This window comes from Hemibagrus wyckioides, linkage group LG22, assembly GCF_019097595.1.
Source record: "Hemibagrus wyckioides isolate EC202008001 linkage group LG22, SWU_Hwy_1.0, whole genome shotgun sequence".
NCBI lineage: Eukaryota > Metazoa > Chordata > Actinopteri > Siluriformes > Bagridae > Hemibagrus > Hemibagrus wyckioides.
In genome coordinates, this window is record NC_080731.1 from 9,407,113 (window position 1) to 9,426,076 (window position 18,964).

Sequence of the window (18,964 nt, forward strand, 5' to 3'; positions counted from 1 at the left end):
ATAGATGCTTAATACATTCAGAGGAAATAAACAACTCCTGCAATCACAGGAGCTCACCTTCCTATGCCATGTGATATATCCATGTCCGAATTCAATTTAGACATTTTGTCTCTTGATATATTTAGTGAAACTAAAGTGCTTCTATAATGTACAGCTGTTTAAAATCCATATCGCTTTTATAGCAGCTTTGTTCAGAGTGAATAATTCATTATATTTTAAGGGCACTGAAGTGCTGGTATATAGGAGCATCCCTATTACATAACAAATGCTCATATACCTAGTGTCTTATAATAAGAGCTCTGAGCTTAGCATGTTATTCATCTAGACAGCACTCATATTCACTGTTGCTTATCCTGTGTGTGAGTTTACCTTATCAGTGGAGTCTATGTCAGCCCCATGCTCCAGCAAGCACTCGACAATGTCGCGGAAGCCACGGGCCGATGCGGTAAGCAGTGGGCTCTCACCCTCACGGTTACGGGCGTTAACATTACAGCCAACTTGACACAGAGCCCGCGCCACTGCCGAGTACCCGTGCCATGCTGCACAGTGCAGAGGAGTCTCCTGCTCCTGAAGGACAATAAGAAATGAAAGTGTTAATCACAGAAGAGCTTCTTTTTTTTTTTTTTAAATCCCTAATGCAATGCTTCACCCAAAAGTGATCATTTTTAATTGGCTAGAGAGAGCTAGAAAGATACCTGAACAGAAAAAAGCATTGTGACATAACAGTATTTCATATTTCAAATCCATATATGAAAGTAAATATCTTGTGTTCATGTATCTGTTCATGTCATTTTGAAATATTGGGATTGAACAGCTGTAATTTGTGTACTGAAGGTTTGTGTGCTTGCCAAATGAAACGAAGCACAAACATGATTAGCCAAAATCTGTGTGCCATTGCTGTGGAGTAATAAATCACTGCTTTCTGTGCTTTCAGCTTTAGCCAAGCTGTTTGAGCATAATTATCAAGTTCTTGCATGATATTTGCACCACATTCTGCAAGGGCTGCTTGCATGAAAACGACCACAGAACGTGAAAAAGGTCATAATTATCCCCATTCCCCAAAATCCAACAAATACTGTAATACAGAAGAATGAAACTTTGCTTGAAAAAGTCATTAGTATACATTATGAACAATTACTCACCATTTCTGTGTAAACCATTACACTTCCTGGTAGTAAATGAGGCAATGTTCAAGGGAGGGGGGTGAATACTAAATAATGATCATGACGTATAACCTGCCTTCTAAATTTTTTTTTTTGTCACTACAGTACAGCCAACATCTACTGCTTTAATGAATTTTTCTTTGGAGCTCCATATCAAACAACATAATACTGTGTGTACTACGAAAATCCTCTTTTTTAAAGTAAAAGATTTTGTACTTTCCCGTCCCTCTGGTGTTACTCACCCGGTCTGTCAGGTCAGGGTTGGCATGAATACTGCAAAGATACTGAACTACATCCACGTTGCCATATCGCGCAGCCACGTGTAGAGCCGTCTCCCCTGACTGCATCACAAAAAGAAAAAAGAAGCTGGAATAATCATTATATGCTGACTGCTATGTTAAAGGTTTAATACGGCTAAGTGAGCTATTTGAGAAAGTCATGACAAGAAAGATCAGCATATAATTCTGAACTTCAATCATTTTTTTTTTTTTTACTTTATATGATTCATGAAGGCCTTAATTGCAGCTTTAAAGTAACTTTCATTATAGGAATTTATTTAATGGGTTATTTGATTTGTAAAACACTTTCCTCATATACTTTTGAATCGTAATCTGTGCTTTACGAAGGGTTACAAAGTCTTCAACATTTCATCATCTTTATTTCAGCGTTTTGCAAAATCTCATTATGGCTTTACTCAGTTAATTCTAATCTTTCTAGAGTACGTTATTTGAAATGGAGACAAATCCATTTCATTTGAGAAATCCTCTTAGGAAACTAAGAAATTCTACTGAAATATCCTCATATAACTTGCTTTATTTATTTTCATTTTTTTTTTGTAAAGTGTAACAAAATACTTAATGGAAAGAGAAAGGGGTCATGTTGTCCCGTCTTAATCCCCAACACTTGATGCTGGTTCTATTTAGTTTGTGTTATTATCATTAAGTGTTGAGCTCATTGAGTTATCGATCAATTAAACCGAAAACAAAAAGACTAATGTAGACATGTATCTAATAACAATATAAATAACAACAACAATGTGTTCAGTGGAAAGTTCAGGACCACAAGGCTATATGGCTGCAATAAAGAGTTACATTATCACAAGTAGCAAATCTATTTATATGAGTTATTTTACATTTAAGAGTCCCTGGCTGGAAAAAAAATAAAGAAACATTGCTCTATGTATTAGCATTTTACTATGACATTGTCTTTGACTCTCCTTTCCTAATTACCTTAATTTAATAATCTAGCATATTTATCATTAACCCTAACATTTGAACCCTTTTAATTCAAAATATCAGTCAGTGAACTTCTAGAAATATCTAGACCTTTACCTCAAAGGTAAACCCCATGCATGACAGTTCATTTATGGTCTGTCTTATACCATAAATCACACACTTTCAAAAATAGCTTAAATATCTTTCCCAACAAGAGAGTTATATGTTAACACGACTAGAGCCATAAGAGCATTTAGTGGGGCTACTTTACTTCAGGCTCGTGGAACCGTGCAGGCTTGCAATTTCCATCGCTAATAAAGTAACACGCACTGAAAAGCGTGACTCTTTGTTGTGTTTCAGAAACTCGACAGCACTTCATGTTGCAATTTGGTATGCCTGAGCGTGCTCTTGAGTCTAGAGAGGTGCTTTTGTAAACAGAGCAACGATTATTTTATAGAGCGAGCGGCTCTCAGCCCGGCGAGTGACCATGGAAACTGCGAAAAGTCCAAAGAGACCATAGAAACTGCGAAAAGGGAAAGCAGGAAAAGGTGAAAATGTGTCATATATGGAAGGATGGGGAAGAAAATTCTCAGATGTAGCCTTTGCCAGAAGACTATTAGTGATTGCAATGTATATATGTGTGTGTGTGTGTGAGAGGACAAGTGCAAGTGAGTGAGTGAGTGAGTGAGTGAGTGAGTGAGTGAGTGAGTGAGTGAGAGAGAGAGAGAGAGGCACCTTATCTTGGATGTCCAGAGGGCACTTCTTTTCATGGAGGAATTTCAAGGTCTCCACATGGCCGTGTCGAGCTGCATAGTAGATAGCGTTGGCTCCAGACTGTGAGACAGAAAACCAGGCTATTTTGGCTGCATCGAAAAGCCCTTCACTTTTTATTTGCACAAGAAACTGGTTTTTAAAACCTCTTTAAACATCAACCCAGCAATAAAGTCCATCCATATACTAAACTCTTGTCAGATGGCATAATACTCTGTAATAGCAGTTTAAACAACCCTTGTGTTTTATGTACATATGTCTGAAGGCATAAACGTACAAGCCAAAAAAATGAGGTAGAACGGTCATACACCATTAAGCAGCACTGCAATGGCGTAAAAACCCGGTCTTTGGTTTTCTGCTTTAAAAGAAGCTTTACTGTACTTGCATTATAACTGCTTATTAGCACCCGCATGGCACCGCAGCTGCAACCGCAGGCTAATTAACAGAATTCCTGCATGTAAAAACAAATGAAGCAGAACTAACCACTAGTGTACTAGCACAAATACTAGCGTGCAAAAAGCTCTGCGTTATCACAGCTACCAACCGGGGAGGATCAAAGCTAGCACATGCTTCCTCTGAGACGTGTGAAGGCAGTCACTGCAGCTTTCTCAACGGCTGCTGGAGGAAAGTGCTGTCTAACCTATTCCACATACCTGAGCTGAAAGGTGGCCACAATTAGTAGTCGGCTAGTGACACAATGATCGGCAGGGGAGAGAATAATTGTGCTCTCTTGAAAATCTCAGACAAAGTTGCATCAGTGGGATTTGAACTGCAGATTTTCTGACAATAGGCTGACTAGTTACCAACTAACTAACTAAAGAAATCTGATCTGAATTATTGCTTTTTAACACCAAGTCACCTACAAGACTATTTAATAACGAGTACAGGGTAAACAATATCAGATACTCACAAAGCTAGAAGACATTTAAGCTTAGTCTGAAATTCTAAAACCTTTTCACCTGGTGCTTTCCTAAATATTTCTATTAGTAAAACCAAAGTCTTGCAGTTGATATGTTTTTAGTCAATCAGGGAGCTTCACCTGACAGTAGAAACCTGTGTGTTTGAATCAAATGCACTTAGTGAACACAACCTGGTCATGCCTGGCCTTAATGTTAGGGGATGATAATCTTTTTATTAAATAAAATAGGGTTTATTTAATGCAATTTAATGTTGTTGCATTTGTCCCTTGTGTTATATAGACCATATTAATAGACATTAATTTATTAATGATCTCAGGTCAGAGGGTGGTGTTTGTCAGTCGGAAACTAAAGAAATAAAAATGATTATTTCTTTTTTTCAAAGTGAAGTGAGAACTATAATGAATACACTAAGGAACAGAGGGAGTGTGTTTCACAGACTAAGTGGTGGGGAATAAGGACACACCTTGTCAAGAACTTGGATCTCCGCTCCTTTTCTCATCAAAACGTCTATGATCTGGATGTTTCCACAGCCAGCTGCGATCAGGAGTGGAGGCGTTCCATGCTGAAGCACACAAACGCACACAAACACACAGAGGCACACCGACGCACACACACACAGAGATGGAGAGAAACAGTAACGCTTGATTAATCTCACGCAGAGTTCCAGCCGTTCCTCGTAGCAGGACAGGTAATACAAACATGTCTCTAATTAATCAGTCACTCTTACATTCTTTGTAATTCAAATGAGCCTTAATCATTCTGCCATTTTTGCATTGTAGTTTTCATTGTGGAAAGCAGGCTTTCTGCAGAACTCGGCTTAAACGTGGTTGCTTAAATGCTCTTGCTGACGCCCATGATTACAGCTGTTTATATGTGACTGGAGGTGATCTCCGGCATGCATAAATGCATGAGCCCTGGGAATGCTCTTTAGAGTGAGCGCACACACACACACAACTGGACAGCTCCAAACCAGGCAATCAACAAGCCCCGCTTCTTCTTTTCTCACGCTGCTGGATAGATTAGAGTCTCCTCGCCGCCCCCTCTTATCTCTTTCTTTCTCCTTAAAGACAAACACGATCACTTCTGCAGTATCTCAACCAGAGAGCATAAAGCTGTTTTGTTAAAATGACAACTGATGTAACAGCAAATGCTTCTTCAAATAACTTTCCCCATTACACAGAATGTTCTAAAAAAATTAATTTCAAATGGAACATCAGGAAAAGCTTGACTAGTGAAATGATGATGCAACACAGCACTAAACATTAGACACCCTTGATGTAGAACATTTAGAAAGAATATTGCCAAATGTTTTGCGACACCCCTCCAAATCATGGTTGGAGGTTGGGCTTGGCCACTTAGTTCCAGTGAATAGGAACTCAATGTTTCAGCATACCAAGACAATTTCATCCTCCCAACTTTGTGAAACAGTTTGGGGATGACCCCTTCCTGTTCCAACATGACTGCACACCAGTGCAAAAAAGCAAGGTCCATAAAGACATGGATGAGTGAGTTTGGTGTGAAGGAACTTCACTGGCCTGCACAGACTCCTGACCTCAACCTGATGAACACCTTTGGGATGAATTAGAGTAGGAGCCAGCCCTTCTCATCCAACATCAGTGCCTGACCTCACAAATGCACTTCTAGAGGAATGGTCAAAATTTCCCACAAACACTCCTAAACCTTGTGGAAAGCCTTCCTGGAATAGTTGAAGCTGTTATAGCTGCAAAGGGTGGGCCAACTCCATATTACAGTCATGTGCATGTAAATGCAGACGTCCCAAAACTTTTGGCAATATAGTGTATATATGCTACATTACTACTTTACAGCTATCCTGAAAGATTTAGATGTTAGACCTACAAGTATCACTTTACTAAACAGTGGTTATAACACCAACACGAATTCTTCATGATGACTGACAAAGCTACACATTAGTAGCTAACATTTATCAAGGCTTTTTTCAAAATCACAGAGTCTGAGTTATATTGGTACTGTACTTCTGCTAAGTCAGAGTCATTTAATAATAATAATAATAATAATAATAATAATAATAATGATGTGACGTGACTAGGAATATTATTAAAAAACTGAACACGTGTGACTACTTCCAAAAGATTTTCTTTTTAGTGTTTCCTCGAATTACTGGCAACATCTTCAGTATGAAAACCTGCTGCGTAACATCGTTACCTGGCACAATGCTCTTCTTACCTGGAACAATCACAACGCCATAATGACAGAGTAACATATATTTTCTTTGACCCTGTGCTTTTGACGTACGACTTCAGTCACGTTCGTCATCACAATACCACAAGTAATTAAACTTCAAAGTCAGCTGTCGTGGCGCTCCACAGTAAATCGGACCGTCAACCTTTCGTCAACAAGAATCGGGCGTTAGGTCAGCCTGACATCAAAACAAATAAAAGCAGACTTAAACTTAGAAAATGTTTATGTAGCTTTATGAGCTGTCATACAGAAGACATGCAGGTGTTAGGGAGCGTTCTGAAAAATGCCCTTGAGAAAAAGTTTTACCAAGCTATAAACAAGCCTGTACATGGGAAAGTTATATAACAAAAGCTAATGCTGTACCTTCATGGTGATGATAAAAAAGAAGAAAAAGACCCTTTTATCCTATACACCTGTCATTTTGTTTCCAGTGTGCTCCTGTAAACAACTGAAACTTTGCTTTGTGTGATTCAAAATCATGAAATGCAGTCTATATTGTCTACATAATTCTCTTCTAACAAAGTCTCTAATCCCGTTTTGACCTCGACACAAAGTCAGTAAATCACTGGCCAACGTTTTGACTAGAAGATGCAGTATTTACACGTGAAACACAGTATCTGACTCTAGCTTTGTCTAGTGTCTTTATTTTCCGTCTCTACCTTTAACTCAGAGCTGAAGTACCGTACGTGTCTCTAGTATACGTGTTACGTAACGGCTTTGTCCTGTACACTTTTTTGTCAGTATTTCCATAAACTATAAGCACGTTCCTGATCTACAAATGGATTAAATATAGATCGTTTTTACTATACTGCACCTAAGGGCAATGTGTGTAGTGGAGCAGGCAGCCTCCAGGCAAATACAAATGACAAGCTAACAGCTAAGACACAAAATCTGTATGTTATTCATTTAATGATGTGTCCAACCTTGATAGAGGCTAATAACAACAACCTGCTAGCATTCAACACAAATGACAAAAACGAACGCAATAGGTTAAATGCAGGTATTTAAAATAAATAGATTTTTAACAAGATGTTTTTGCTATTGAACAGACATTTTTGTGACGTTAAATCAACTTGTACACCCACACTTTCTTTATCCCTGACCTCATCACACTAACACACACAGCCAAAACGTGATTAATCAGATTATAATGAACAGTCAAACTCTATTCAAACCTTCTCATACATTATAATTAGGAATGAACTGAAAACTACACTGAATAAGACAGAGTTCAAAACCTCCGTAATCAGGCACGCTGAATATCAATGCTGCTCTTAAAAGACGCCATGAAAAAACGACTCCGACGTCATAAAGTAGTGTAACCGAGACGCTTATCGGCTGGTCAATCGAGCTCGTCTTGGCTGCCGCTCCATTTGGAATGAAGCCAAGCAGGTACTCCTGAACAGGATTCCTGAGAATTCGACTCAGTTTCCTTCTGTGTTTACTTTTTTTGCTTTGTTTTCTCTGTTCGGATGTCTCACCTTATTGGGCTGGTTGATGTCGTAGCTCGTCAGAGAACCTAAGAGGTGCTTCAGACCCGGCACGTTGTCGTCGTTGATGGCGTGGATGATGGCCTTGATCACAAATGAGTCTTCTTCATCCTGAATAGGAAACAATTACTGTGACTAGGATGTATATTCTCATGGTATACATGTTAGTGAAAAATCTGGAAACGGAAAGCAATCACAAATATTATAAGTAAGCAATGAGGAGTAGAATAGAGTATACCCTATAAATTAAACAAACAAATAAATAAATGGATGGATGGATGGATAAAGGAATACATGAATAAATAAATTTCAGACTGGGACCTTGAAACTCACAATGAATAGGTTGAAAATATTCCAAAATATTTAACAATCTACTTAGGATTCTGATTTTCCAAATCAAAACACTTCACCACTTTTTCCACAGTCGGCAGTATAAACATATGTGCATCCCAAATCGCATATTTATGTGTTATTCTTTGCTATTTCGTAGTATAAATAATGTCAGTAGTATATCCACACTGAAAATTCCACCAAGAAGAAGATCACTTCTAGGACCTGGACGATGCACTTATTCAAATGCAGTATGAAATTTTAGACACTTCATGCACTCAGTTGTCACAGGTTTGCTTAAATAGTGGGAAGGGGCTACCAGGCACCGATGCTGGAGGAGATAAAAATTTCAAGATGGCTGATGACATGCCACTGAGCAAGACATCTTAGAAATGTCTTTCAGATTATCCCACATTGTGTGCTTCATTGTTCAACGTTTGGAAAGATTCAACATATTCCGCTAAAGCAAGCAGCGTTATGTGTTCATGATGTAATTTGTCATCAAACCAGGTAGAGTATATAGTGCACAGTGTGAAGTCATTTGGGATGCAGCTAAGCTGATAGAAGATTTTAAACACAGCTCAAAAGCATCAAAGAATTGAAATTTTTGCACAGGAATAACAGGGATTGTTATGTTTGAAAGAACTGCTGGTGAGAAAACAATGCCAAATCTCCTTTAACAGTCACAGTTATGCCTCAATCTTGTTTCTTGCTGCTGTTTAACAGTCAAACTCCAAACCAATAAGGAGTGTATTCGGCTAATCCTATTGAGTAATGCAGGGAGGGGGAAGGGGGAGGGCGGATGGTGGAGGGTGGGGGTGGGGGGGAGAGTCTGCTCCTCTGATTTAGATGATGGTTACACTGTTATGTGAGTTCATAACCTTCAAACAAAAGCTGACAGGCTTGACAAGCAAGCCTCAGAACGAGGAAGTGGGGGAGAAGAGAGAAAGCAGGGAACAGAATGAAGAGAAGTGAGTAAAAGCACTCTAAAGGGTGTATGTGTGCAGCCATGTGGACACTGCTGCATTCCACAGCTTGGGAACACACACTCACTCTTTCGCTGTCTCACTCACACACACCCTCACACACACACACTGACCCTCACTCTCATTCTCTCACTCTCACACACACACACACAGACTGACCCTCACTCTCATTCTCTCACATACACACACACACATAGAGATAGAGAGAGAGACTCTCACACACACACACTCACCCTCACCCACATACACACACACAGTCTCTCTGTTTCTATACACACACACACTCATACACTCACTCACTCACTCTCTCTCTCTCTCTCTCACACACACACACACACACACACCCCCTCACTCTCATACTCACACACACAGTCTCTCTCTTTCTATTTACACACACACAGCTGTGGAGGATATATCCGACCTGAATGTTAGTAATGTACTGCTAACAACCAAATCCTCCGTATCTTATGCTTCCTTCAAGAGCAAGCCAAATTCTCATAACTTTGAGATTTCAAGTTCCTTAATTTCCTAAAACGAATACAGAAAGGTCACTGAAACAGTCGGCAGGACAGATCAGCCTCTGAACGAGCTCTAACTGCATTACTCCAATTTGCCAAGATGAGCGCTGGCGGAGAAATGAAGATGAGGAGCGACATCTCAGCAGTTACATAACCAGAGCAGGATTTGGCAACCCAAGATGACAGTGATGCCTTCTGCATTTGAAATTAATGGCTAGAGTGAAGCATAATAACCGTGTAGCTTTCACAAGCACCTATCATATACTGTACAGAAACCAGGATGGGTGTCAAAACTTAACAAGAATAATTGATGACACATGCCCATTTCCTTTGCAAAACACACTACTATCCATCAACCCTCCCACACAGACACACAACAGCGCACAAACACATGAGCTCATTTCCTGGATACACCTTACTTAACACAATGATGATCAGAGATGCAGGAGTGGGGAAAAAACTTGCGTAACTGAAGGTTGTTTGAGAATTTTAGCAATTTAGTATATACGTGTACTCTTACTTAATTTCAGTTCTGAGAAAAATATTGATATCTTTAGTTCATTGTAAAGTTCTGTCATCTAGTGAATGCCTGTAATCTATATATCAGTTGAATGAGCTCAGTTTATATATATTCAGTATTTAACTAAGCTAGTGTGATTTCTTTTTTTATTGCTAGGTTAAAATAGTTTTGATCCCAGCAGATAACATAATAGACTAGTCAGCAAGTCAAATTCTAGCTAATGGTAAGCATTGGCTACTTGCACACTAGTTTACGTCTGATTAACTCATTCTGTAAATATGTAGTGTTTATGGCCAGCATGAAAATGTCAAACATATGTCATTACTATAGTAGTTGTAGCAGCAACAGAATAGTCTCAATATTAACAAGAGCAGCAGTAGAGGTAGTAGTAGTAGTAAGAGCAGAAGTAGCAGCAGCAGTAAGAGCATTAGTAATAGTAGCAGTATTAGCAGCAGTAGTAGTAGTACCAGTAAGAGCAGTAGTAGTAGTACCAGTAAGAGCAGCAGTAGTACCAGTAAGAGCAGCAGTAGTACCAGTAAGAGCAGAAGTAGCAGCAGCAGCAGTAAGAGCATTAGTAATAGCAGCAGAATTAGTAGTAGCAACAGCAGTAAGAGCAGTAGCAGTAAAAGCAGCAAGAGTTGTAGCAAAATAGTCGCAGTAGCAGCAGCAGACGTTGCCGCAGTAGAAGAATAGTAGCAGTAGCTTGAATAGCAATAGCAGTAGCAACAGCAGCAGAATAGTAGCAGCTGTAGTGGCTGTAGCTGTAGTAGTAATAGCTGTAGCAGTTGCAGTAGAAGAATATTAGCAATAGCAGAAGACTGCAGAAGTAGCAGTTATAGTAGTAAGCTGTAGTAATAGCAGCAGTAATATTAGCAGCAGAAGAAGATTTCAGTAACAGAAATTGCTGCAGTAAAAGTAGCAGAAGTAGTATTACAATTATTATGGACTGCTTTAATAAAAAAAATTGCATTAAAAAAAGTACAAAAATTTCCAGTGAAGCACTGAATATGGCTTGTATCTAAATATCCATGATATAAAATCATTTCTAATAACCATTTAATAGCTTACTATTTCCTAATTATTAACCAGAACCAGAACTAATTTCTAATTATTAACCAGAGTCGTGGGTTGAGTGTTGAGGAACATGCAGTAATGTGTGTAATAGTGTTTATATTGTACTGCATCTCAGCGCATTAATAATCTGCCTCACAAAAAAAGAAATAGAAATAAAGCAATTATTCAGAACACCTAATGCTTCATTCACCTGCAAACATGTGGCTGAAAAGCAGCCTTCAATAAAGAGTCTGTTAGTCTCAGTAAGACTTTTCTCAGCAAGGATCTTACCAGTGTGTCATCACTACGTGCCACGCTCATGTTGCTTCTGGACAGGAAGGAGCGGGAGAGCCGGTTACACAGCGAGATCAGACGCACTGATTGCTGCCAAAGAGGCAAAAATAAACAGCGTTAAATCAATAGACAGTAATAATAGATGCTCGTGCTTTGGATAACAATATAATCTCTGGTTGTCTCACAAAGGATGAAACCCAATAATATGTGATTGCGTTAAATAAAAGCGGCTTCACAGTCGGAAACACAGCAACGATCTAAAACATGACTAGCTCTCATGATATTTTGCTTCAGAAAAGCTTTCGTTGCTTTGTTTACTTCTGTCGTGTACTTTTAGGTCAGCAAATCACTCCTTGAAACTGATGTAAATCTTAATAATATTTACCTTCCATTTTCTCCGTGCGGCAAATTTCTTGAATTTCTCCATATTCACAGCCGATTCCTTGCGACTAAGTGCCTGTTGAGTGTCTTTTGGCTGAAGAAGAAAAAAAAACATAGGTTTAATGAACTTGAGTTTATGATACTGCGACGCTGCTAACTTCGTACCACTGATATATGGACAAACCTTGATCCATGGATGCTGCAGACTGTCCTGGATTGTCATTCTTTTTCTGTGAGAAAAAAAAAAAAAAAGACTAGTCAGCCCTTTGGGTCTTTCTTCTCAGGTGGTCTGTCTCTCGAGTGAGAAGTGATTGGAAATCAATTATGCTTTAAGAGCAGAGGTCCTGACTGTGGCTGTGAGCTCATGGGCTACACAATACACAGTAGGGCTGTTTAATGCACTGTTTGTTCTGCAGGTGGTATATTGTAAACAGTATACTGTAATAGACTTTATTCTTATCTAAGAACGGGTCTGATGTAGTGTCTCGTCTTTGCCCCCTCATCAATAAGTCTGGGCAAATCATTGTCCAGTGTTTGGCTATTAGCGGTAGGGTTCCCTTCTCACATGATTCGAGGCTGTCTGGTGTTTTTATCATATCGCTAATCATGCATTGTGCTAGCTGGGAGTGTTACAGGACAGTTATATGCAACAATTTTGCTTCATTTTTCCGTATTCTAAACATTTCTGTATGTCACCTGTGTAAGCTAAATACTGATCGGTGCTGAAGTGTGTAACGCAGCAGGTGTTGTGATTTTAATCCAGCAGCACACACTATAGTTAAAGCACTAAAGTGTGTCACCACCATGACGAGAGAAATATAAATAAAAATAAAATAAAATATACATAATAAATAAATTGTTTTGTAAGTGTCAATAGGTAAGGTTATACAAACAGCGCTACCTGACTATGAATAATAAAAAAAAAAAATTCCTGAACATGTAACCATCTTGTCCCACCCAGTTTAGCATTTGTCATATCAAATGTAATAGTAATATCCATAAAAGCAGCAGAAGAAGCAACATTTTGTAATTAAAAGCTTTTTGATTCTCATTTCAGATCGCTGACCATTTCAGTTTTTAGTAAATGGTCAGATAAACTATAACTTTCTAGGTTGATGTTTACAGTTTGTTGTAGTATATTACAAGGCACACCATTATTATTGCTCTAAACCTACCTCCGACCTTAATCCTTAAAGCGTTACGCTTCAAAAGAGTTGTGTGACACATGAGCTTGAGAGCCGTTCTACATTCATGGATTACTGAGTTAACTAAACTGGATTGTTACCAATTTGACATGGTCGCATTTGTCCCTGTCCTTTGTAGCAGTTGTAAACTGTTTAGACAAACTGAGAGCGGAAATAAAGTGAAGTGCAGTAAACTGTGCTCAGGTTTTACCACACTATCAACAAACAACAACTCTATCAGTGACCATTCTTGAACTATATATTATATATATATATATATATATATATATATATATATATATATATATATATATATATATATATATATATATATATATATATAAAATCCTTTATATAAAAGCAAATACCTTTATATAAAACCAAACCCTTGCTTGCTTATTGTGGTTTCATAATCTAATATATCTGCCCGTCATCACAGAAACATGCAATTACTCCAGAGAGCTAAATCCTTCAGTATAATAAAGTTCACACAGCACAAAAGAACACGTGAACAAACCGGTTTGGAATTCTCATCATTAGTAGAGATCTGGTACACGTCATCTTAACTGGCATTTGTTATGGGTCATACCAAGAAAGGGGCAATGAAACATTTGTGCCTGTGTTTTTCTTCGTCTAACACACCTAGTTGAGCTCATCAGCTAATTATCAAGTGTTTATAATGTGTGGAAAAACAGCCCAGTGTAACATGAGAGGCCACCTGAGAACCGCAATCAGTAAACACTGCATCAGAATATCTCGCATCATCCCATGAGATAATAAATCTCCAAACATCAGATGAACTTTAGATCAACAGGTCATGTCCCAAAGTGGCACACAGACTGTTTACACCAATGAGAGTGCAATATTGTTCCAAAATAAACATCACATTAATGGATTCCCAAACTTTTTCATTAAAGTCACATGTTTGTGGTGAGTGGTTGAGTCCAGAGATCATGACTTCCACAAAACGATGTTTTGTTTGTGTAAAACACAAGGTCTCAAGAAGGCCAGCGCAGTGCGAAGTGGAACTAAATGAGGGAAGTTTGGAAGTAGGCTGACTGACCAAACCATTATGTCAAGTAACCAAACAAAGAGCCAAAACAAGAAATGCTATTGTTCTCAATTTCTGCACATTCAGCTGGTTCCTATCTATACATTATTGACTGTTCCTCATTATGAAGGTCAGAGTTATTCTGTTTGAATGTGGGAGATGTAGAAGTGTGCATCACGCTGGAAGAAAACACATGCAGGTGTTAATCTTAACAATAATGAGTCTTACACAAGTCATCTCTGACGCTCCTTGTTCAAAATGTAACAAAATGTAACAGCATGTATTATGTAATACACCTGTCTATATTTATGTGTATTTTATTTTATTTTTCAGTAACTTTTTGGTTTAGTAGACTGTAAAACACTTGAACCCACCACATGTATGAAAAGTGCTCTATTAATAAAGGTTTACTATTAGATTATTTGAAGACATAATACAGGTCATTATTATTATTACATTATTATTACTGCCTTGGGGCTCGCCAGCGGAAACATGGACGAGTATAAAGCTACATCCTACAGCGTGCGCAGAGTGGTGAAGGAGGCGAAGCGGCGCTATGGACAAAAAGTCACAATTTCAACAGAGTGGCTCTAGGAGTCTGTGGCAGGGACTAAGGACTATGATGGACTACAAAACACCATCTTCCAGATCGGTGAATGCAGACGCTTCTCTGGCAGACGAGCTAAACACCTTTTATGCTCGCTTCGAGGCTGCAGCTCAGAGCGCTAACAGTGTTAGCAGCGCTAACAGCGCTATAGGCAGCACACACGAGGAGCATGCCGGAGAGGACAACGCGTTCATCATCTCGGAGCATGATGTGAGGAAGGCATTCAGGAGAGTGAACAACAGGAAGGCAGCAGGACCAGATGGCATCACGGGTCGGGTCCTGAAGGCCTGTGCTGACCAGCTTGCTCCTGTGTTCACTGAGATTTTCAACCTCTCCCTGGAACAGTCTACAATCCCGACGTGCTTCAAATGGCCCACCATTGTTCCTGTCCCCAAGAAACCCCAGCCCGCCTGCCTGAACGACTACTGTCCAGTAGCCTTGACCTCAGTGGTGATGAAGTGCTTCGAAAGACTCATCAGAGACTTCATCACTTCTTCCCTACCTGACACCTTGGACCCGCTACAGTTCGCGTACCGTCCCAACCGATCTACTGAGGACGCCATCGCACACCTCCAGAGGCATCTGGACAGCAGAAGGGGGAATTATGTCAAAATGCTGTTCATCGACTACAGTTCAGCGTTTAACACCATAATTCCCTCCATCCTCACAACTAAGCTGGAGATCCTGGGCCTTAGCCCACCTCTGTGTCGGTGGTCCTCCAACTTCCTGCGAGACAGACCTCAGGCAGTACAGGTGGGCAACCATGTCTCACCCTCACTCACCCTCAGCACTGGAGCCCCCCAGGGTTGTGTTCTGAGCCCCCTGCTGTACTCTCTGTACACCTTTGACTGTGTGGCCACTTCCAGCTCCACCAACATCGTGAAGTTTGCGGACGATACTGTGGTGGTGGGCCTGATCTCCAATAACAACAAGACGGCCTACCTAGAGGAGATTAAAAACCTGGAGACATGGTGCCAGGTCAACAATCTCCTCCTGAACGTCAGCAAGACCAAGGAGCTGATAGTGGACTTTAGCACAAAGCAGGAGAGGAATTACCAGCCACTCACCATCAACGGGACCCCAGTGGAGAGAGTGGACAGTTTCCACTACCTAGATGTCTACATCACGCAGGACCTGACATGGTCCTGTCACGTTAACACCCTGGTGAAGAAGGCCCGGCAGCGTCTTTATCATCTCAGATGCCTGAAGGACTTTAAACTGCCCTCAAAGGTGCTAAAGACATTCTACACCTGCACCATTGAGAGCATCCTGACGGGAAGTATCACTGCCTGGTTTGGGAACAGCACCAAACAGGACAGGCAAGCTCTCCAGAGGGTGGTGCGATCAGCCGAGCGTACCATCCGCACCGAGCTTCCTGACCTGGACACCATATACAGCAAGCAGTGCTGGACCAAAGCCAGGAAGATTATGAAGGACCTCAGCCATCCCAACAATGGACTCTTCTCTCTGTTGAGGTCAGGGAAATGTTTCCGTTCCTTGAAGGCGAACACAGAGAGAATGAGGAGGAGCTTCTTCCCGCAGGCCATTCGGGCCCTCAACCAGTACACCTAGGATCTGGACTCTCTGGTCTTACCCCCACACAACATAACATTCTACCTCAGCTGATTGTTGCACATGCAATATTGCACTACTATGTACTCTGCACTATTCTGTACACACAATAACACTCTCACTGTACATCTTCTCTGTACATCCTTGTGTGCACACTGCACTGTCACTTCACTCCCTGTTAAACTGGACACTATATTTTGCCTTTATACACATCTACAATATATTTATATATTTATGTATATGTATATTTATGTATATGTATGTATATATAACTCCATAGTTATATATACATACATAGACATATATTTGCATATGCATATCTGACAGTTGATTTTCAAGTTGTTGTTTTTTTTTTTTTACCATTTAATTTTTCCCCTATTTTTCCCTATACTTCTTAACTATATCCCCTATCTTTCATGTCCACACATTTTCATTTTTTTTTACTCTTTCCTCTTTTATGTAAGACAGTCGTAAAAAGCATTTCACTACATGTCGTACTGTGTATGATTTCGTATGTGACAAATAAAATTTGAATTTGATCAGGACATCAATGATTTTTCGGCCATTTGATTCAATCCCAAGCATTTTAACTTTAAATTGTACTCCATGCTCAACTCTTCCTTAACATTCAGTCTGGAGTCTGATTCTCCATAACAGAAACGAATCACTGCTTTCTATTTCTGCAGATGGCTTTTGCTCTTACTTCGGATCTTTGATAAGGAGACGTGCAATGAAGTCTTTGGCCAGAGAACTGGTGTTGCTGAAATACTCTTCATCGAATTCGTAGTCCACCGCCGACACATTGGCCAGAGTCTCCTGCTTGTTCTCACCCAGAAAGGGAGAAGCACCGCTTAATCTACAAGGGAAAAAAACACTGTAATTCATTGTTCATTCCAGATTTTCAAAAGTACATCCAACGGCAGGACAATCAATCAGTTACCAGAGACTCAAAAAGTACCTAATGAGTGTATTGGTGTGTTACAGTAGCACCAAAACATAAGCAGAGAATTAGAAGGAAGAACTGAAAAGCAAGTAGCTAATCTTAAGTCTACATGGATCTTTCAAGAATCTGGTATGAGGAAGAATTTAAAGAATCTGGATAATTTCACAGGGTAAGCCTTTCCCATTGCAGGAATCACTGCTGTTTCTAATTAAAGAGCTAAACAGGACAAATACTGGTAGGCCAAAGTGAATATCATTTTGGTGCCTAATGGAAAACTGTACATTTTACTCACAGCTGTGCTGGAGAAAACAACCAATTAACAGGATTCCTGAAGGGTTAAGCCGGTAAATTTAGAAAGGTATAAAAGCGATGAAAGCGGGAAAAAAAAAAGGTGTGGATGCAAACAGAGAAGGGAATGATAACAGCCTGATGTGTGCCTCTATTTTTAGCATATCACTGACAGCAGTGTGGGAAGGGAGGAGAGCGGCTGAGAGACAGAGAAAGAAATCTCTCCGTGTTTGAACAGCTCTGGAATTGAACTCCGTCTGGGTAAGGCAGGAAAAGCAAGGATGGGGATGTCAGGTGGAACAGACCAAACAAAGGTTAGGAGAAACAGAAGATGGCATGACAACAAGAATAGCAGACAGAACAAGAAGGAGGAAGAGAAATGAATGAGAAACTCCCTTTACATGCTATACACTGTGGGTCACTGAGGGACTATCCTTTGCTCAAAGAGCCTTATCAATATTGTTTGCATTAGAGGTGGAGGAAGGTGCAGTGCCCACCACCACTGGACCTTATCTCCAGCTGCAGTCAGTCTCCACTGCTTTCATTAAGCCATCAGACACAGAAAACACTTCAAAGTGATGCCGCACTTTATTTTACAGCATACTATTCTTAGCATCAGGCATTTCTACATTTCACACGCAAATTAATTTACTATTATCTATTACACTATAGCAAAAAATGACAAAGGATCAAATTTCCAGACTTAATATAATTCCCGCTCTAATCTAATAGCCTGCCGGAATTGCAATCATTCTGTCTCTTTTTTTCTCCATAAAAATGCAAATCACCCTCACAAACATGCCACTGAGTGACTACAGAAATGAATAAACTGTAAGTGTATTTCACCGTCATAATGAAATACTTACAATATGTAAGTAATCACACCAACACTCCTGGAAAAAAAAAAAAAAAAAAAGAGAGAGAGAGAGAGAGAGGACAAGAACTCATGAACTAAAAGGATGATTCAGTATAAATAATCTGAACTCATTTTTATTTTTTGTAGAGAGTGTTTTCTTACCACATATCTGCCTCGAGGCCTAGCGGCTCATAGTTTACCACTTCGGGAGCTGCAAAAGAGAGCGATATGTTAAACCAAAATGTCTGAAACTTACAAAAAAAACAAAACAAAAACAAATATACAAACACGTCTGGAACACGATTCAATGGTGAAGGGGGGGGGGGCTTCTGATATTCACACTGAAATATTAGAGCTGTGAAATGAGTCATTTGTTAAGAAAGTGGGGGAAATCTCAGTTTCTGATGTGTGAGTGATAAAAACGGAAACTCTGTCTAGGAGCCGATTCTAAATAAAAAGGAACTCTTGCTGTGAGCTTTATCGTATTTAGGGTAAGTGAAGTGCGAGGAAAACTTCCAGAGAAACTTCCACAAACCAGAGCACTGAGTTAGTTGGGGGAAGGGGAGGGGGGTACTTTTTTCTCAGCTTACTCTCTATGCCTCA

At 39.8% G+C, this 18,964-nt stretch overlaps 1 protein-coding gene across 3 annotated transcripts in view; it reads right to left on the bottom strand.

Moving 5' to 3' along the window:
- The window catches only part of dapk1 (death-associated protein kinase 1), a 71,506-nt gene that overhangs the window by 20,764 nt on the left and 31,778 nt on the right, over window positions 1-18,964 (bottom strand). For all 3 annotated transcript variants that reach the window (XM_058375595.1, XM_058375596.1, XM_058375597.1), the window contains exons 6-16: window positions 18,524-18,572; window positions 18,372-18,398; window positions 16,978-17,130; window positions 12,045-12,090; window positions 11,865-11,954; window positions 11,477-11,569; window positions 7,770-7,889; window positions 4,532-4,630; window positions 3,113-3,211; window positions 1,406-1,504; window positions 370-567 (exon numbers count right to left, since the gene is read on the bottom strand). In XM_058375595.1, the coding sequence (XP_058231578.1) occupies window positions 370-567; window positions 1,406-1,504; window positions 3,113-3,211; window positions 4,532-4,630; window positions 7,770-7,889; window positions 11,477-11,569; window positions 11,865-11,954; window positions 12,045-12,090; window positions 16,978-17,130; window positions 18,372-18,398; window positions 18,524-18,572 (1,073 nt within the window). The remainder of the gene's footprint in view (window positions 1-369; window positions 568-1,405; window positions 1,505-3,112; window positions 3,212-4,531; window positions 4,631-7,769; window positions 7,890-11,476; window positions 11,570-11,864; window positions 11,955-12,044; window positions 12,091-16,977; window positions 17,131-18,371; window positions 18,399-18,523; window positions 18,573-18,964) is intronic.